Source organism: Podarcis pityusensis (assembly GCF_964106645.2).
Source record: "Podarcis pityusensis genome assembly, chromosome: 5".
Classification (NCBI taxonomy): domain Eukaryota; kingdom Metazoa; phylum Chordata; class Lepidosauria; order Squamata; family Lacertidae; genus Podarcis; species Podarcis pityusensis.
In genome coordinates this window covers 5,879,740-5,900,900 of record NC_138032.1, presented here as the reverse complement: position 1 = coordinate 5,900,900, position 21,161 = coordinate 5,879,740, and the positions used below count along the sequence as shown (strand labels likewise).

The window sequence follows — 21,161 nt, the reverse complement described above, 5'->3', positions numbered from 1 at the left end:
CAATATTACACAATGATGATAATGATGATGATGATTTATACCCCACCCATCTGGCTGGGTTTCCCCAGAAAAACAACTTTACATCATAAAAATAAGGTGGGTTCTAAAAATATACGCATCTCACGTATCAAAAACCAGGGTAAAGAGGTGGGAGGGAGTTCTACAACTTAGGGGCCGCTACAAATAATGCCTTTCCTGGGCTGCCACCACCCCAAGCTTCTGAGGGTGGTGGAACAACCCATTTTTGTGGTTAGTAAACCCAGTTTTGTACTTTGTATACACCAGGTGGCAGCTTGCCTTCTTCAATATTCATCGAGTAAATTATTTGCTCCTTCTTGCTACTCCTGCTATTTTCAAAAGGACTATTTCCAGAAGGAAATAGAAAATTGTGAAGAAGATTTTATGTGTAGGCTAGTACAGGACACCTGTGGTGATCTCATTATGGCCAGCTTGATCAGTTATTTACTTTCTTATCTGATCCATAGGAGCAGGTCAGGTCATCCGTAACATCAACAGCTTTTCCATCAACAGGAAATGAACAAGTTTAAAACCACAGTGGTTATGCGTTCATTTCCTGTTTATAGTGTGCCTGCAACCCTTAGAAACTTGTAGCGCTCACAGAGACTGGGGTGGCATATAACAGCTCATCCTTTATCAAATAATACACTCACAGCTCAGAACATAGATCTGACCAAATAGTTTATTCAGATAACCCCTTGCCGTCTCTGAAACACACAGGAGAACTGCAAGAAATCGGTCCCGGATGTGCACAAGCAATGAACAAGGAACAATGAATATTTGCCAGGCTGGTGGTAACTCATTAATAATAATAATAATAATAATAATAATAATAATAGTAATAATAATAGTAATAATAATTTATTATTAATACCCCGCCCATCTGGCTGAGTTTCCCCAGCCACTCTGAGCGGCTCCCAATCAAGTATTAAAAACAATACAGCATTAAATATTAAAAACTTCCCTGAACAGGGCTGCCTTCAGATGTCTTTTAAAGATAGGATAGCTACTTATTTCCTTCACATCTGAAGGGAGGGTGTTCCACAGGGTGGGCGCCACTACCAAGAAGGCCCTCTGTCTGGTTCCCTGTAACCTTACTTCTCACAATGAGGGAACCGCCAGAAGGCCCTCAGCACTGGATCTCAGTGTCCGGGCTGAACGATGGGGGTGGAGACGCTCCTTCAGGTATACAGGACCAAGGCCGTTTAGGGCTTTAAAGGTCAGCACCAAACTTTGAATTGTGCTTGGAAATGTACTGGGAGCCAATGCAGATCTCTCAGAACCGGTGTTATGTGGTCCCGGCGGCCACTCCCAGTCACCAGTCTAGCTGCCACATTCTGGATTAATTGCAGTTTCCAGGTCACCTTCAAAGGTAGCCCCACGTAGAGAGCATTGCAGTAGTCCAAGCAGAAGATAACTAGAGCATGCACCACTCTGGTGAGACAGTCCGCGGGCAGGTAGGGTCTCAGCCTGCATACCAGGTGGAGCTGGTAGACAGCTGCCCTGGACACAGAATTAACCTGCACCTCCATGGACAGCTGTGAGTCCAAAATGACTCCCAGGCTGCGCACCTGGTCCTTCAGGGGCACAGTTACCCCATTCAGGACCAGGGAATCCCCCACACCTGCCCACCCCCTATCCCCCAAAAACAGTACTTCTGTCTTGTCAGGATTCAACCTCAATCTGTTAGCCCCCATGCATCCTCCAATCGCCTCCAGGCACTTACCCAGGACCTTCACCACCTTCACTGCTTCTGATTTAAAGGAGAGGTAGAGCTGGGTGTCATCTGCATACTGATGAACACCCATTGATCCCATGTAACAGGACTAGACAGAACTCTAGCACTCTCCCGCCCCGGCCCTGCTCCCATGGTGGAGTCTACCTCCTTCTGAATCTGAGCGACTTTATCTGCAAAAAACTTTGCAAAAGCATTGCAGGAGATCTTGGGGTCCCTACCAGGCCCCAGTGGTATAGGTGGTTCCGATAGATTGCGAATCACCTGAAAAAGTCTCCTGCTGCTGTTTTCTGCAGATGCAATGGAGGCGGCAAAGAAGGCCCTCTTCGCCGTCGCCATTGCCACTTGGTAGGCTCGACATTGAATTCAGAGTGAGTTTTCCACCACCGGCGCTCTAGCCGTCTCAACGATTGTTTCATCGCCCTCAGCTCCGGGGAAAACCACGGGGCTGTCCGGGCTCTGTGCAATCAGAGAGGGCGCTTCGGAGCCAGTCAGTCAATAGCCCTGGTTAACTCCGCATTCCAGCAGGCCACCAGGGAATCAGCTGAGAGGCCATCAACTTGGGATAAAACATCCCCTACCACTCTCTGGAAACCAATTGGATCCATCCGAATCGGTCCCACCTCCCTGCAGAGGGGAAGGGTCGTGGAGAAGTCCAGTTGCACCAGGAAGTGATCTGACCATGGCACTTCTTTTGTTTTGCTTTTAGTTAGTGTCAGATCACCAACATCCATAGAGGTAAACACCAAGTCTAAGGCATGTCCGCAGCTATGAGTTGGGCCAAACTTATTCAGGGACAGCCGCATGGAGGCCATGCTTTCCATGAAGTCCCGAGCGGCTCCTTGTAAGGTTGTGTCAGCATGGATGTTAAAATCCACCAGGACAACCAAGCTAGGTGTCTCCAGGAGCATATCCGCCACGACCTGAAGCAGCTCGGGCAGGGAATCCTTGGTGCAGCAGGGAGGTCGGTACACCAGTAGGAATCCTGTACTGCCCCTATTGCCCAACTTCCAGAACATGCACTCAGAAAACTGGGTCTTCCTAATAGGACGCCTGCTGCAGACTAATGACTTCCTAAAAATCACTGCAACCCCCCTCCCTGCCCACATGACCTGGGTTGCTGTGCATAAGAGAAACCTGGTGAGCAAGCAGCGGCAGGGACAGGCCCATCTGCTTCATCCAACCAGGTCTCTGTCACACATGCCAGGTCAAATCCTCCATCCACAATCAGGTCATGTATGGCAGTGGTTTTATTCATCATTGACCTGGCATTGCACAGCAACAATTTCAGGTCATGTGGGTTTCCCTTGCTGATTCCAGTATCCTTCCAGTCAGGACCGGACCTGGAGGCAGGGATAGTCCTCAAACAACGACTAACCCTGCCTCCTCGCTAATGACATGGTCTGGTCTTAGCGTAACTCCTCCTCCTGCCCGTGATCACTGAGATCGGGTGTCCCAATACATCCCCCCCTGTGGAACATGCCCCAGCCATTCTATTGGCTGAGGCCCACTCCCAGGCAGCCATGACCCTTCCCCTTAAAAAGCAAAATACAAACTATATAATAACTTAACAGAATAATAAAAATAGAAGCAAAGCGAGAAACAATAGTGCTAAAATTAAACTACTCCCCACCCTGACTAAATACTTATCCAACCCCAAGCAGAAGTAAAATTATAAAATTATAAAATATTATAAAAAATTATAAAAAACAACAACCACCATTTAAGGTGCAGCAAATTAAAAGCATTTAAAACATTTAAAACCATTTTGTCACTTGCTGCAGGGAGCTGCTCAGGCCTCTAAACTGTGGCAGTGAGTGCAGGCCCCGCCCCCTAGGCCCAAGGGAGTTGGCAGGAGAGGGAGCGGCCCACCCAGCACTCACCAGAGCAGCAGCAGCATCACAGTGGCATCACAGATTGGAGAATCTCAATTGAGGAAGCCAAGAAAGAATGTGAGGATGGCGGGAAGTGATTAAAGGAGGAGATTGCAGTAGTTGATCAGCCCCCCTAATTGTTTATGTGGCTGCAGCGGGGAACAGCGCAGAGTTTGTAGGGGCGAGGACGGACCGTCAGCCCTATTATAGGCTTCCTATGGGCTCCTCTCACTCCTTTTGGCAGCTGGAACCTGAATGCTCTCAGCAGGCTGGTGAAAAAGATGAAGAGCTCAATCTTTGCCAGTTGCTCCCCTGGACACACCCGAGCACCTGCAGGAAAATAAAGAAAGAGGAAAGCAGGAACTGAATTATCTGCTATTCCACCTATACTCCAGGGGCACCAATTTGCTTTGACTCTGAGAAAAGAATCTGGGTGTCTGGGCCAAGGCCTTATTCAGTCTATGAAAGCATCCTGCAGCAACTCCTCTTTCTACGATTCCCAAGTCCCCCATGCCTCCCTTTCAACTTTGGGGTGTCGGGATGTCACTGAGAAAGTGGGCTTTATTCCAGGGGCTGCCAAGACCTGGCTCAGCATGAGATCAGGACTGGTTACTTATTTTATTTCAGTAATGTGTTTATTTAAATCTCCCTTTTAAGTATTGTTATGGGTTTGCGGGAGGCCAGATCTCCCCTAATTCCTGAGTCTAGTAAAAGTTGCTTTAGTTGCTTCCTCAAGCGAAAGACCTCTAAGCGGCTTACAAAAGACAATCTAAGGTGTTCATTAAAAATACCAATAAAAGCAAACACGGAAAACAAGGTTCATAATGAAGGTAATATAAAGAATCAAACCAGTAATTTAAAAAGAATTATATGTACTAAAATTACATGTTAAAACTGTATGCTAAAATCTCTATCATTAGCTAGTAGTGCTAATAGTAGTATTTAATACTTACCATTGTTTTTATGAATGATACTAGTTATTACTAATAATAATAATACTTATTATAACTATTTTTATTGGGTTGTATCCAATGCTAGTCCTTAGTGCGCATGTGCGCTTCTGTTCTGCCATGATGCACCAATGAAAAGGGTGGGAGAGAACTGTATGTTGGAATAGCACCCCAAATTTTGTGGCTCTATTTTCCGTGCTAACAGAGCTGATAACAGGTTGCTTTCTGGAAACAAATTGAAATGAGCGCTAAACTTCCACTAGATTCCACTACATCTCCAGAAGTGGCATTTATGTTGTGTGGAAGATCACACAGAATGTGAAAATCATCTGGTAAGAAAACATCAAGAAAATGGAATAACGTGTTGTCTGAATGCGACAGTTGGGGCTTCTTGCACATACCTGCACCAAATGGCAGAAATGCTTCTCTGTCCACAAACTGCCCGTCCTCGTCCAAAAAATGACTTGGGTTGAACTTTTTAGGTGTTGCCCATTCCTTAGGATCAAGAAGAACAGAGCGGAGATCTGGAGCAATCACAGCCCCCTGCAGGGAAGGAAGACTTGTCTCAGGAGTCATCTAAACAGAACATTGCACTTTTGCCCTTCAGTTTCCCCATTTTCCACCCGGATTGCTCAGTGAGGTCCACCTCTGACGGCCTTCTAGCAGTTCCCTCACTGCAAGAAATGAGGTTACAGGGAACCAGGCAGAGGGCATTCTTGGTGGTGACACCTGTCCTGTGGCACACCCTCCCACCAGTTGTCAAGCAAATAAACAACTATCTGACTTTTAGAAGACATCTGAAGGCAACCCTGTTTAGGGAAGTTTTTAATGTTAGATGTTTTATTCTGTTTTTAATCTGTTGGGAGCCACCAGAGTGGCTGGGGAAACCCAGCTAGATGGGCGGGGTATAAACATCATCTTTAAAAAAATAAAAAAAAAAATTATTAACAGGCCAATCACATCACATTATCCAAATCACATTACTTCCAAATTATACAGCCAAATTTTAAATTTTGTTGGGGGTACCCATACATCAAGCTCCGCACGAGTCCAAAACTCCGAACGAGTCCAAACATCACTTATATTACTGCTTTAATTAGACAGTTCTATCCAGTTCAATATAGATAGTCCTTTATTACTTTCTTTCTCTTCTTGTTGTTATCGTATATTCCTTTCTTTGCGATCGCTGATAATTTTCACAAGCAGATTAGCAGGCATCCTCTGTGTGGGTTTTGTACTCTTCAAAATCATATCGCCCAGGGACAGCCTCTGTTCAACGCTTCCATAGAAAAAATTAATCTTCGGTCTGTCCTTTACTTTTCTCAGGCTTGCCAAATAAATCAAATGAGTCAGGAGGCTCTGTCAGGTCAAACTTGCGTTCCAACATTCCTTCTCTTTCGAACGATCCTGATTCTCCTCCCCCTGTCCTTCTTTCCCCGGCAAGCCTGTCTTGGCGAGACGCCATTTTTTAACTGCATCATAAAAATTTTCCTCATTCTCACCGTTCACCAATCCTCTCTACTGTTATAATCCATCCCACACAGTTCTTAAATTCCTGCTTGTGATTAATAAAAACACAACGATCTTATTTCTATCTGGGGTGAAGGGTTATTAATATCACATCGTGCAAAGAAGAAAAAAAGTTTTTTCCTCCACCCCCCCTTCATTCCAAACATAGTCTCCTAGTGGTGATTCATCAGAAGATTTACTTGTCCATCCGTCACTCCCGGTCACAGAGATCCATAAATCAGCAGTCTTATCTCTCGAACATTACTTGATGTATTTGCTTCAGCTTCAATCCAATCATATGTTTCAAATTATAATTCCGAGCTGAAGCTAACCAGCACGTGCTAATTGGAATCGGCGTCAGGAAGATCTGACTTCACCGAGGGCTCGTGCCAAGTGTTCGGCACCCCCATCTCTCGGATCAGGGGGTGCATTGTGAACACCGCTGGCAAGGCAGCGCCCCCCATCTCCTGGGGGGGTAGGAAGACTGCATACTTCCCATAGCAGCCCCTTAATTACCTCGTATGGGTCATCTTCCAACGCGCCACCTGCGCCATTAATATTATTATCATTATTATTATTATTATTATTATTATTATTATTATATCCACTAATCTTTACATACAAGCTTCATTCTCCTGGAACTGAAGAATTGCATTTTCTTTCTTTAAGAAATGATGAATTTTCAGATTTGCATTTCATGAATTTAAAAGTCTTGAGTGCTGATGGAAGGATGCAAATTGTGAAGAAGCTCCGCAGAAGCGATCCTGTGCATTTCTGGGGCACTCCCACCAATGTGCCTGCGCAGATGCTATCTCCCCTGTCATCTCATCCCTCTTCCTCCCAGGAAGCAGGAGCAACTCTGCTGCTGAGAGGCAAGGTGTGCAGCTGCACCTCCCCTCACCAATCGCTCCTGCTGCGGATTACAACTCCCAACAGCCCCTGCCAACATAGATCAATGATGGGGGTCACAGATAATGTGAGTTGTGGTCCACATCTGGAGGACACAGCACAAGATGTCCCTGCATGAACTCCCCTCTCTTTTTTGGAAATGGAAGGAGCTATAGTTACTTTCTACAGAATTTGCACTGCAAGGGAATCTGCCTTCCCCCTGGGCTATAGAAATGCAACTGTTACAATCGTCTGTACCTTTGGAACGTGAAAACCGTGCAAGTTCACATCCTTCACGGTTTGCCTTGGAAGCCCAATTAAAAAGATATATCTTGAACGCTGGATCTCGTGAATCACAGCATTGGTATAGGGCAGCTTCTTCCGATCTTGATAGCGGATTGAGTGAGATGAACCGAAAACATCTTCCATCTCCTGGTAGACTTTATCTGAGGAAAATGGTCGAGAATTAAGTTTTGTTTTGGATGAAGCATCTCAAATTAAACAAGTTGAGCAATAATTAAGGGGTATTTGTTCCACAGGAAAGTATTCCACCTAGACCTGCTGGGGCAGAAAACCTAAATAATGATTTTCAGGAGGGTAGCCTCTTGCAGCAAGATCTACCGGGATCTTCCACAGATCTGGAGCATGGTGCTGTCAGTATGCTGGTGACACACAGCTCTGTCTCTCCATTCCATCTGAATTAAGAGAGGCTTTGAAGGTGTTTGCCCGGAAGTAGTAATGGGCTGGATGGGGGCCAACCTGAGAGGAATTCAGGTCCAAGATCAAGAGGTCAAAATGGCCTCTTGCTGCCATTGCACAGTTCCCTCTCACCTTGAATATCTGGATGTGTCGCCATGAGGAGCAGTGCCCATTGCAGAGTGGTAGCAGTTGTCTCTGTTCCAGCAATAAAGAGGTCAAAAATACACTGAGCCAGGTTGTCCTCATTGTAGGTAGAGTAGGGGTCATCCTTGTTCTGTTGTAAGCAATAGCGGAGGTTAGATTCAGTTCACAGTGACTCACAGGCCCCAGTCGGCTAAGCTAAGACCAGTAGATCTTACACCAGTATAAGCCCTGGAAAATGGGCCTTCCATATAATATACAAGTATTAATAAAAATTGCAGGCAGCAAAGTGCCTCTTTAAATGAGGTGGTGCCTTTCCTGAGATTATACCTGCTGCGACACAGATGTGCTAAATCAGAAAAGTATACTTTTTGCTTAAAAACTATTGTTTTTTACATTTATGTACATAACTTTTATTGACTAATCAACATAAGTGCATACAGTTAATCGATTAAGACTTACCTCCATCAGGAACTGAGGAAGTTGCAGCTGTCTAGTGAGCAGAGGTCAAACAGTGACTGCCACAAGGAAGACCAAGGATGAGTAGAGGAATTACCACCTGAGTAATCTGATTCCTGCCACTATCGGAACACCATGCTATTTCTCTTCTTGATACTAGACCTGAATGTGAGGGTGTTTCCAGGTGACCTGCTCCTTGAGCATTCATCCTGATTTGTTTGTGAGGAGGTTAGATGCTGTTGCATCGAAGCAATTGTTACCCCGCACTTCCAAGTGCAATTCCCTGTCACTTTCCGTATCTTGGGGGGGGGGGGAGTAGATCATTGTTCAAAACCTCCAACAATCATTTATAATCGTGCACCCTAAATTTGCTTGTATGCAATTGAATCCCATCCAAAAGAAAACCAGTGACAGTCTGGAAGGAAAAACCCATTCTTATTGTGAGAATCTAGTCCAACCCCGTGCAATGCAGGAATCTCAACGAGATCATGCATGGCAGGTGGCCTTCCAGCCTCTGCACATAGGTAAGCTATGGAACTCCCTCTCACAGGAGGGAGCAATTGCCATCAACCTAGATGGCTTTAGTGGCGTTTTACCTTTTTGCAATCCTACTGGGAAATGATATATAATGAATTGAAGAAAATGTTGAAAATAACTTTTTTTAAAAAACAAAAAAACCAGAAGCCTTTTTGTTAGGTATTTTAGGTCAAGACATACCAAAGAAAATGAGGACTTTATGTATGTGTGCCGCTACAGCAGCAAGAATGTTGATTGCACAAAATTGGAAGACTGGAAAGATACCAACTAAAGAACAATGGCAAGAGAAGTTGACGAACTATGCAGAACTGGCAAAAATTGGGAACCAATTTTGGGAAAATTTTTCCCAAAATTGGGAAAAAGATTGGGAACCACTCATATTATATTTGCAGAAACAAAGAAGGTCAATAGATTTGATGGCAGGATTTAAATAAACATTCACATTATTAGCATTAGAAAATGTTTTGAAAATAGTGAAAGATGATGGTGTATTTACTGTTATTTTTATGTCTTTAGGCTTGAAGTTATGTTATTAATAACTTTTTCTGTTAAGAGATATCAAAATGGGTGAAAATAGAAACAAACCAGAAGCGGAAGTTGGGGGAAGCCTTGGAGGAGAGGGAGAGAGGAATACATTGTAAATGTTAAGAATTTGAGGTGTGTGTAATGAATAAAAAAGAAAAATCAATAAAAAAAACAACAAAAAACAACCTAGATGGCTTTTAAAGAGCGCTATGAACAGCTACTAGCCAGGATGTCTATGCTGTTCCTCCATGGTCGGAGACAGCAACGCTTCTGAATCCTAGTTGCTGGAAATCGCAGGAGGGGAGAGTTTCTCTTGTGCTTGAATCCTGCTTGCTAGTTTCCCACAGGCATCCTGTTGGCCACTGTGAAAGCAGGATGTTGGACTAGACGGGCCACTGGCCTGATCCAGCAGCTCTTATTATGTTCCTATACCAGACTTCCTCAACCTCGGCCCTCCAGATGTTTTGGGCCTGCAACTCCCATGATAATAAAATAATAATAATAATAAATTATTTATATCCCGCCCTCCCCAGCCGAAGCCGGGCTCAGAGCGGCTATCAACAGTAAAAGTAACACAGTTTACATAAAATGACTAATAAGGGCAGGGGGGATTCCCAGCGGTCCTGCAGATGTTATTGTTCGATCGTAACAGAGAATGCAACGATTCATTGAAGAAGAAGCATTTGCCCACAAAGCAGTTACTTACCCTCTCCATATGAGATAGATAGAAATCAATGAAGTCCATGGGCTCATGCACAGTCCGGTCTTCCTTGTGCTTCGTTATCTCGTTCTTCGCAAATGAAACAACCATCTCAATGGAGGACAATGCAGTTTTGTGAGGCCCCGGGAGAAATTTCATGACAAACGGGAGAATTTCGTAGAGCTACAAGGAAAGAAAAGGCACATCCTATTTTTATTTTTTTTAAATGATATTTATTAAAGTTTCAAAAAATACATGAAAATACAGAATAAAGAAAAAAGTATAAAGTTTTTAAGATATAACAAAAAAGTAAAAAATAAAAAGAAACATTCAAAATAAAACAGTTAAAAACGCATTAATTTTCCATAGCCTATCTTCCTTACACTTATTTCCCCGGACCGCCTCATACCTCCCTTCTTTGTATTCCAGTTCAGTTTGTTAGTTCAGCAAATCCTTACCATTAAACTTTTACCCAATTGTTAACCTTTTTTTTTCATATCTCTTAAAGCATTACAGCTAGAAACCTCTTAGTTTCTATCCGACATCCTTCTAAAGTTCCTTAATTTTGCAATATTTCTGTAAATAGTCTTTAAATTTCTTCCAGTCTTCTTTCACCGACTCTTCTCCCTGGTCTCGGATTCTGCCAGTCATTTCCGCCAATTCCATGTAGTCAATCACCTTCATCTGCCATTCTTCCAAAGTGGGTAGATCTTGTGTCTTCCAATACTTTGCGATGAGTATTCTTGCTGCTGTTGTAGCATACATAAAAAAGGTTCTGTCCTTCTTTGGCACCAGTTGGCCGACAATGCCCAAAAGAAAGGCCTCTGGTTTCTTCAGAAAGGTATATTTAAATACCTTTTTCAGTTCATTATATATCATTTCCCAGAAAGCCTTGATCTTTGGGCACGTCCACCAAAGGTGAAAGAATGTACCTTCAGTTTCTTTACATTTCCAACATTTATTATCGGGCAAATGATAAATTTTTGCAAGCTTGACTGGGGTCATGTACCACCTGTATATCATTTTCATAATATTCTCTCTTAAGGCATTACATGCCGTAAACTTCATGCCTGTGGTCCATAACTGTTCCCAGTCAGCAAACATAATATTATGTCCAACATCTTGTGCCCATTTAATCATAGCGGATTTCACCGTTTCATCCTGAGTATTCCATTTCAACAGCAAGTTATACATTCTTGACAAGTTTTTAGTTTTGGGTTCTAACAATTCTGTTTCTAATTTTGACTTTTCCACCTGGAAGCCTATTTTCTTATCCAAATTATATGCCTCCATTATCTGATAGTAATGAAGCCAATCTCTCACTTTATTTTTTAGTTTTTCAAAACTCTGCAATCTCAATTTATCTCCTTCTTGCTCCAAAATTTCCCAATATGTCGGCCATTTGGCCTCCATATTGAGCCTTTTCAGAGCTTTTGCTTCCATTGGTGACAGCCACCTTGGGGTTTTATTTTCCAATAAATCTTTATATCTTATCCAAACATTAAACAATGCTTTCCTAACAATATGGTTTTTGAATGCTTTGTGTGCTTTGACCTTATCATACCATAAGTATGCATGCCATCCAAATACATTGTTAAAACCTTCTAGATCCAAAATGTCTGTGTTTTCGAGAAGTAGCCATTCTTTCAGCCAGCAAAAAGCTGCTGATTCATAATAAAGTTTAAGGTCTGGCAGGGCAAATCCACCTCTTTCCTTGGCATCAGTTAATATCTTAAATTTTATTCTGGGCTTCTTGCCCTGCCAGACAAATCTAGAAATATCTCTCTGCCACTTCTTGAAACAGTCCATCGTATCTACAATTTGTAGTGTCTGAAACAAAAACAACATTCTAGGCAATACATTCATCTTTATCACAGCAATACGGCCCAGCAGTGAGAGTTTCAAAATTGACCAAATTTCTAAATCTTTTTTCACTTCCGTCCAACACTTTTCGTAATTATCTTTAAATAAGTTCCCATAAATAAGCTGTCATATTAATCCCCAGGTATTTCACTTTCTTTACCACATTCAATCCTGTCTCATTCTGAAACCTCTCTCTTTCAATCGGTGTTAAATTTTTCTCTAAAACCTTAGTTTTTAGCTTGTTCAATTTAAAGCCTGCCACCTGACCAAATTCCTGAATTAATTCTAAAACTCTTTTAGTGCTAGATTCTGGCTCCTGTAACGTCAATACTAGGTCATCTGCAAATGCTCTCAGTTTGTACTGTTTAGCTCCGACCTGTATGCCCTTAACCAACCAGTCCTTTCTAATCATGTTTAGCAAAACCTCCAGGACCGATATAAAAAGCAGTGGGGAAATTGGGCACCCCTGTCGTGTCCCTTTTTCTATCTTGAGAAAAGGCACATCCTATCAGCAACACAACCCACAAGTCAACTCCAACCTCATGCTTATATCTGAAAGAGCGTCTCCACCCCCATCGTTCTACCCAGACACTGAGGTCCAGCACCGAGGGCCTTCTGGCAGTTCCCTCACTGCGAGGAGCCAAGTTACAGGGAACCAGGCAGAGGGCCTTCTCAGTAGTGGTGCCTTCCCTGTGGAACGCCCTCCCACCAGATGTCAAAGAGAACAATAACTAACAGACTTTTAGAAGACATCTGAAGGCAGCCCTGTTTAGGGAAGCTTTTAATGTTTGATGTACTACAGTATTTTAATATTTTTTTGAAAGCCACCCAGAGTGGCTGGGGAAGCCCAGCCAGATGGGCGGGGTATAAATAATAAATTATTATTATTATTATTATTATTATTATTATTATGCTTTGGCTTGTTCTTGAGGGCTAGAAATTTCACTCTGAGTGTCTGAAAGGTGAGATGGAGGAGAAATTCAGTATTGTTCACATTTATAATGTTACAGGGGTAACCCATGTGGTGTTGCCCAGATGATTTGGACTACAGCTCCCATCATTCCTGATCATTGGCCATGCTGCCTGGGGCCGATGGGAGTGGTAGTCCACAGCATCTGGAGTTGACATTGCTGGCTATCCCAGTTTGAACTGATGTCTACTGTAGGCAACCGCAGTTCACGGGCCTCCCATCTCATGCTCTCCTCCACCCGCCCACCACCAAGCCTAAGCTTCAACCTACTCACGCCATGAAAGAAGCTGCCTCCAAACTGTAAGCTAATCCGAATGGCTTCCACCAGCCTCAGGAATTCTTTATCTTCAACAGAAAATCGGTATCCAAAGGACATGGCGCATATCACGTTGCTGACCGAATTGATGATGTGTAAGGATGGGTCAAATGGCTGCCCTGCAGATGAAATCCTAATGAGATCCAATGCTCATACACACACACACACTTATTATTCTTTTGCTATGCAAAAGGAGAAATTGTGATTAGTTAACAGCTTTTCAAAATCTTGCTCCTTTCTTGCGGCAAATCCACACTGCCCGGAAACCAATATTCTCACTGTGGAAGGACATGTGGATCCAGAATTGGCCTCCACAGTCACGTACGGACTCATTGTTAAAACCGTGTTTATGGAAGACAATCTTACTCAGCGATGAGTGATCGCCAAAGAAGAAAGAAACCATTAAGAAAGTTCCTTAGTTTAAAAAACAGTTTAACACACTTTGCCTACTTAATAAAATCAGGGTGAGACAATTGCACAATTTACAAACAATGTAATGGTCTCAAACAACAGCAAGTCCTGTCACCTCTGCAATCCATCATCTTCCATCAATGATTTTTTTTTTTTTTTTTTACACCAACAGGATGCAAACTAGGCACTGACTCTTTGCACTGCGGCTGCTAAATATTTGTATTCCCAAGCAATCCCTACCCAGTTTACAGGATGCCAGTGGACTCTTCTCTCTCAGCTTCCAAAACTGAACCACTCTTCTGCTGTGAGTCCCAGGAAGTTGCCCCAACCCGCAGATTGTCTCAGGCAGAGGTGGATAACAAACCAACCTGAGTTAGCCTCATTTTCTTCTATCACATACCCTTTGCACGTGCAAAGATCTCCACAAGCTCAATGGCCGCCTCTTCTATTTGGTGCTCCATGCCTTTCTTCCCCAGCCCCAGCTTCCGCATAGTAACCACGCTGAACCGTCTCTGCTGCTTCCAGGTGTGACCGTTTGAAAGTACAATACCTAAAACCATCACAGACCAGTGAGAAATTATTGCTTACAAAATTCATATAAAAGCTATTACATCAGCAGCCTAGAAGACACCAGTGTAGTCCATGCCTAGGCATTAAAGAACCTAAGGACAGGAAGACTGGTGCAGAATCATTTTTTTCATTTTGGAGTGTTATATCTCTGATGTGGGACACCAGTGAATGTTTCAGAAAATGCATATGAGAAACAAGACCTTCATCATCACTCCCTCTATTATGAAACTCAAGCACTGAGTACCAACAGGATTGGAGCCAAAATGAGGCTAACAGCAGGGAGGTATCAGCATGCCCAGTGGGGTCCTAAGGTTTGCAGAATACCTGGGGCCATCAAGAATCAGAGAAAATCAGCGCATGCAAAAACTACTGTTAAAAGAATTCTTTACATTAGTTTTACTGGTTACAATGCTAGTACTTCTAGCTTCTTCTTTTTTTACACTGCACTACCAGTTCCAATATGGAACTGCGGCTCTTTAATCAATATGTACAGACTGGGAGTGAGTCACTGCCCCAAAACTTTGCAGGTACAAACAACACTGAAAGAAGAGAAGAAGAAGAGTTTGGATTTGGTATCCTGCTTTATCACTACCCCAAGGAGTCTCAATATGGCTAACATTCTCCTTTCCCTTCCTCCCCCACAACAAACACTCTGTGAGGTGAGTGGGGCTGAGAGACTTCAAAGAAGTGTGACTGGCCCAAGGTCACCCAGCAGCTGCATGTGGAGGAGCGGGGAAGCGAACCCGGTTCCCCAGATTACGAGTCCACCGCTCTTAACCGCTACACCAGTGCAAACCACCATGAATGCACAAGTCCAATCTGCTCCCTTTCCCATCAGTGCATGTCCTGTTACTTCCTGCTGAAATCCTGTAACTTTCCATTCCGCAAATGTTCCGGGCGGAGGGTTGTCCAGCTTTGATTGGATAATGCAGCAACACTGGGAAAGCAGAACAACTAATAAAGCGGTGTGGATTGTCCAGTATAAATCCACCACTACTCTTGCATCAATGACATGTTGCAGAAGAAGACGCCCATGGGGAAAAGGTACATCCCATATGGAAGGGTCCTTTGTTTCCTTCACTGGATAAAAGGCTAGTAAAACCTCCTACTCATACCAACAACTTACCCCTATTTTTCGCTGCACTTTTCACGAACGGAGTTTCTGGGCGGTCAGCAAAATCATCTGAATGGTTGATTAGGCCTTCCTTGACTGCTTTGTAGCCGGACAGTATGACTGCAGGTATAGGCCCAATCCATACCGTGCAAATGTTCCCATATTGCTTTGCCAACTGCCATTCAGATAAAAAAAGAGAGAGAAGAGATTAGTTATATTCAGGATATTTTGGAAGCGTCAAGTACTGGCTCGTAGGGGCATTTTGATTTGAATCATCCCTCAGGAAACATTGGAGCCGTAAGGTGTGTGAGAGAGATGAATGCTGCAGCCCAGGGAAGTCTTAGAACTTATAATGTAAGGCCACCCAGCTGGATGTTACTGGGAATGGACAGAACATGATCTACTATGCCGGCTGCAGGTTGTGTTTCTTTTGACTCTTTTGTGGTTTCAGTTTTGCAGTGCAAGCCGTCTGGGCTGGGCAAGTGTCACTCGCAATTCAGGGCTCTAGCCAGTCAGCCAGGACCACTATCAGGGTGCTTCATAACATTCCACCTCCTAACTGGTTTTCCACCTCCTCCCACCAGCAGGCTGTGTCCCAAAAAAACTTCTCAGCCCTCAATGTGACATTTTGGGGTGTGTCCTCCACACAGCCAAATGCATTTTCTAAAGGGTTTTTTGTGCACTTCTGCAAACCCAAGGATTTTCTTGAGCCGCAGAACCACTGTCCTGTTCATGGGTGGTGCAATTTTTGGATATATAAGAAGCCATACTTGGGGGGGGGGGGCGGTGTGCTGCAGGGTTAGTTGAAGCTTTTGAAGCATTAATAATAATAATAATAATAATAATAATTTATACCCCGCCCATCTGGCTGAGTTTCCCCAGTCACTCTGGGCGGCTTCCAACCGAATATTAAAAACAATACAGCATCAGACATTAAAAACTTCCCTAAACAGGACCGCCTTCAGTTGTCTTTTAAAAAGTAAAATAGTTGTTTATTGCCTTGACATCTGCTGGGAGTGCGTTCCACAGGGTGGGTGCCACTACCGAGAAGGCCCTCTGCTTGGTTCCATGTAACCTCACTTTTCACAGTGAGGGAACTGCCAGAAGGCCCTTGGATCTGGACCTCAATGTCTGGGCTGGATGATGGGGGTGGAGACACTCCTTCAGGGATACAGGGCTGTTTAGGGCTTTAAAGGTCAGCACCAACACTTTGAAATGCGCTCGGAAACATACTGGGAGCCAATGAAGATCTTTCAGGACCGGTGTTATATGGTGTCGGCGGCCACTGCCAGTCACCAGTCTAACAGCAGTCTCACGTAAAGCACATTGTGGCTGTCACTCCTTGAGGACAGAACACTATAGATCTCTGCCTTGAGACAGTAGCTTTCTAAGAAGGTGACATATCAAATTAAGATGATAAAAGGTATTTCTGCAGTTAGCACATGGCCTTAAATAACTTTTTTGTACCTGCTCAGACAGGCTTCCCTTCAACCACAAGAATCTCACCTACTCCCAAAGAGTCAGGTCTCTCTCTCAAAGGCAAAAGGTTGGTGATCTGCTATTTGTTCCACTGAGGTCTCTTTATTTGTTTCCACTTCCATCGATGGGTAGAATATCACAAACTTTTATATGAGATAATGAATATGGCCATTCACCCAGTTATTTCACAATCGGTTAATTTTTATAAAAAAAGAAATATAATTTTCGTTGGCAATGTGACCAAGCAGAAGAGAATTCTTGACTAATTGGCTGGAATTACTGGGAAAAACCCTGAAAAACTAATTGGATTGAAAACTGCGTAACTAAATTTCTGATAGAATACACACTAACCTTTAATATGATCAGTAGTTTTGTTGGAGAGAATACCAAAAATATATTGTTTCAAGAATTTCTTCTGCACATAAATTCTTAAAAGGCCCATAGATCAAGCGTTCCCAGATATAATCCATGGCCACCACAAGCTGCATTAATATGCTCCACAGCATGTCTGTGGATTTGAATATTCATTTTGATTTCTTATTGTATTTGTATTCCTTCTTTTATTTCTTACACTGTGCATTTTATTGCATTACATTTTTACTCTTATGGAATTAAAATTGTAATACATTAAAATTCAATATGTAAGAAATAAAAGAAGCAACAACAAGAAAAACAATTTAAACAATGCAGCACCTAACACAGCACATTGCAATTGCCACAGCAGGCAGAAATATCTGCCAAGACGTTCAAGCCGTAGATTTCACAGGTGAATCATTATCCACAGTTCTCAAATAAAGTAAATAATTTGCAATGCCTTTTCGCTCTTCCTGTTTTTCAGCTGAAGAAGTATTTTGAAAGAAGTACCTTCATGAAAGTATCCAGGGAGAGCATGACCCCAAACCGCCACATGCCTCCGACGATGGGAAGTCGAAGGGGTCCAGGAGGGTAGCGCTTGCGGGACCAGGGCAGTTTCATCAAGCGCAGAATCTTACGCAGAACCAGAGTAATCAGAGATTCCGATGCTCGCCCCATGGTCCGGTCTTCCTTTATTCCAGGCAGAGCCAGGTGAGAGGAATCCCCTTTTTCTGAGGGCATTTTGCGTTCATCAGAGACATTGCCACCTCTCTCATTTTCCTGGCTGGCACCTATTTATGTACTCCACTTTTTAAAGACAAACTGGACTCATCTGACTCTCTAACTAACTAGCATTTATTATAATTATCTATTTATAGCACACCCTCATGACTGTAACTGTTATCAAGATGGCTAATTGTTTTATCCCCATTATATTATAGTCTGGGTTTCCAATGCAGTGAATCAAAATATTTCTGTCCTGTGACAGCCTTTGGGTCTTGGTTTTGTTTTCTAGTCATTCTTGCTAGCCTCCTTTCCTCTACTGTTCTGTTACGGATTCTGTTACAGCAATAGTTATTTTTATAGTATTTGTTCATTTTATACTAATTTTGTTTTCGCTTCCCTTCTTGTAAACAGAAAACTGGGATATCAGGGTTGTATTTAACTAACCCTTAAGTAGGGTGAGCTGCTTGTCCCATATTAAACCTAGGTCTTGCATTTTTTGTTATTATTATTATTGTTGTTTCTGTGACAATTATTATTGTTGTTCTCCTGTCCACTTCCCTGTCTCCAATAGCTCTATGGCTCAGGCAAGTTTATCCCAGCATAAACATGCTGTCCCAAAGATGAGCAAATTATCCATTTCATTTTCTCATTTTTCCATTCTTCAGTTCAGTCCCCCAAATTTCTGCCTCTGTTCTTTCTTGAAAAAATTAAATCCTCATAATAATATAATATAATAATAATAATAATAATTTATTATTTATACCCCGTCCATTCACCAGCACTTTCCTGCAATTTTCTCACAATATACCACACCTTTGTCATTTTTGCCTAATATGCATATTTTTTGCATGCAGTTTTGCCCACGCTGTATGTTACTTTGACTAATATATGCATGCTTCACCCTAGCATATGCATCTTTCTGAAACATCCTCATCCCTTATCGCAACATACATATTGTTTAACATGTATCCAGTTTTGCCATTTGATTAACCAAGGAAAGGGGCCCTATGAATTTCCTGTTTTGGATCACATGCAGCTTTTGCTGATTTTGGAATTGCTGGTATATATCCAAACACTTTACTCAGCCACTGAGCTACGACTCAAGTATTTGCCTGAGTTTTCTTCCAACTCTGAGCCACCTACAGTTTAGCTTCAAGTAACAGACTAACGATATTATCTTTATAGCTAAACTGTCCTGTTTCCATCCACTGTTGAGCAATACGAAACAGGGGTTCAGCAGCATGTCATGATCCTTTAAATGCTGTGTTGTTATTTCATTTTGCCTGCTAACTTCCTATTTCCAAAACTTTTTAATGGCGCCATAAGAGCCCTGCTGGCAGGACCACACCTAGGGGTTGGCCAGGTGGGCATTTGGGCGCTCACTCCAGCTTGCTTCTCTCATGCACAACTAAACATGGTAGGTACTTAGGAGGTTGAGGCCACCCTCCCCTTCATAGCTGGCTGATTGATGCTCCAGGATAGCCAATAGTGGAGCAGCAGCCTAATGAGTGTGTTGTTTTGTTTTGTTTTGTGTTTTGTGTTTTGTGTTTTGTGTTTTGTGTTTTGTGTTTTGTGTTTTGTGTTTTGTGTTTTGTGTTTTGTGTTTTGTTTTGTTTTGTTTTGTTTTGTTTTGTTTTGTTTTGTTTGTAAGATGAAACATGTCGCCAGGCATTTGGGGAAGGGGGCTTTCTTTGTTTTGGTCCACTGCCTTCTATTTTTTTACTTAATTAATTAATTAATATACAGTGGTACCTCGTGTTACATACGCTTCAGGTTACAGACTCCACTAACCCAGAAATAGTGCTTCAGGTTAAGAACGTTGCTTCAGGATGAGAACAGAAATTGTGTTCCGGCGGCGCAGTGGCAGCAGGAGGCCCCATTAGCTAAAGTGGTGCTTCAGGTTAAGAACAGTTTCTGCTTAAGAACAGACCTCCGGAACGAATTAAGTACTTAACCCGAGGTACCACTGTATCACCCTATACCCGGAGGTCTAAGAGCGGTTCATAGAACAAAATCAAAGTATAAAACCACAAAACCAATAACCCTGCCCCCAAAAAATAAAACCACATTTTAAAAGGACGTAAGATGTCAATCAAATCAACCAAAGGCCTGGTTAAAAAGGAATGTTTTTGCTTGGCGCCTAAAGGTGTATAATGAATAATAATAATAATAATAAATTTTATTTATATCCTGCCCTCCCCAGCTGAAGCCGGGCTCAGGGCGGCTAACAACAATAAAACAATACAAAAGTACAGCACAAACAACACTCTAAAATCATTCATTATAAAATTAATTCAAATCAAGCCACTGGCAACCATTGGGCCAGAGCTCCGCGAAGATTGCCGAGGGAGGGAGTCAGGCTGTGCCCTGGCCAAAGGCCTGGTGGAACAGCTCTGTCTTGCAGGCCCTGAGGAAAGATGTCAAGTCCCGCACCAGGGGAACTTCTATTATTAGCATTTTGTCCCAGAAGCAGCAGCTCTGGTGCCTGTGAATACGAGGTGTCCTCTATTAATCCTGCCAATTAATAGTTTTTGGAAAGATGCTCTCCCCCCCCCCTTGTCACACACAGAACTAAATGCATATTTTATGATGGCACATGGAACCTACAATTGTTAGAATTGGTTGTGTTTTTTAAAAAAATAAAATTAGTATTTTTTCCCCCAGCACTTCTTATATCCCTCTATTGCAGACCAGCCTTGTTACCCCTTATATTACAAATGCAGGGGGAGGAAGCAGAGACTGGCAGAATCGCCAGGACTTAGTGACTTTCTTCTAGGCAAATGCTGAAGCTACAAATGGTGACCTGCTCAGGGAAGCCATTCTAGTCTGTTTAAAGAGACAGGACTGGGCTGGCCCAAGAATCCGGGGATTACAGTGGTGCCTCGCAAGACGAATGCCTCGCAAGACGAAAAAACGCACAAGACGAAAGAGTTTTCCGTTTTTTGAGTAGTTCCGCAAGACGAATTTCCCTATGGGCTTGCTTCGCAAGACGAAACGTCTTGCGAGTTCTTGCGAGTTTGTTTCCTTTTTCTTAAAGCTGCTAAGCCGCTAAGCCGTTAATAGCCGCTAAGCCGCTAAGCTGCTAATAGCCGTGCTTCGCAAGACGAAAAAACCGCAAGACGAAGAGACTCGCGGAACGGATTAATTTCGTCTTGCGAGGCACCACTGTATATCTCTAGGAGAAGACTAGGGGGTCTCCAAACAAACTTGGATTCTTTGAGGCACTCCGTGACTGTTAAAGTGGTATAAGAGTGCTTTAAATGATGCTTTAATTAAGATTCCTGCGTTGCAGGGGGTTGGACTAGATGACCCCCAGGGTCCCT

The 21,161-nt window shown here is 43.0% G+C and overlaps 1 protein-coding gene across 2 annotated transcripts in view; it reads right to left on the bottom strand.

Annotated features, from left to right (window-relative positions):
• LOC308478387 (cytochrome P450 2J2-like) overlaps positions 1–17,903 on the bottom strand; it is a 47,710-nt gene extending 29,807 nt beyond the window's left edge. Inside the window, exons 1-9 of one of the 2 annotated variants that reach the window (XM_081008070.1) lie at positions 17,623–17,897; positions 15,292–15,454; positions 13,996–14,145; positions 13,143–13,303; positions 10,042–10,218; positions 7,806–7,947; positions 7,233–7,420; positions 4,979–5,120; positions 2,936–3,957 (exon numbers count right to left, since the gene is read on the bottom strand). In XM_081008070.1, coding sequence (XP_080864196.1) covers positions 3,761–3,957; positions 4,979–5,120; positions 7,233–7,420; positions 7,806–7,947; positions 10,042–10,218; positions 13,143–13,303; positions 13,996–14,145; positions 15,292–15,454; positions 17,623–17,853 — 1,551 coding nt within the window. In that variant the 5' untranslated portion in view covers positions 17,854–17,897 and the 3' untranslated portion in view covers positions 2,936–3,760. Of the gene's footprint in view, positions 1–2,935; positions 3,958–4,978; positions 5,121–7,232; positions 7,421–7,805; positions 7,948–10,041; positions 10,219–13,142; positions 13,304–13,995; positions 14,146–15,291; positions 15,455–17,622 lie in introns of those variants that run through there. The other variant, XM_081008068.1, reaches the window with a different exon arrangement.
• Positions 17,904–21,161: the final 3,258 nt, after the last annotated feature.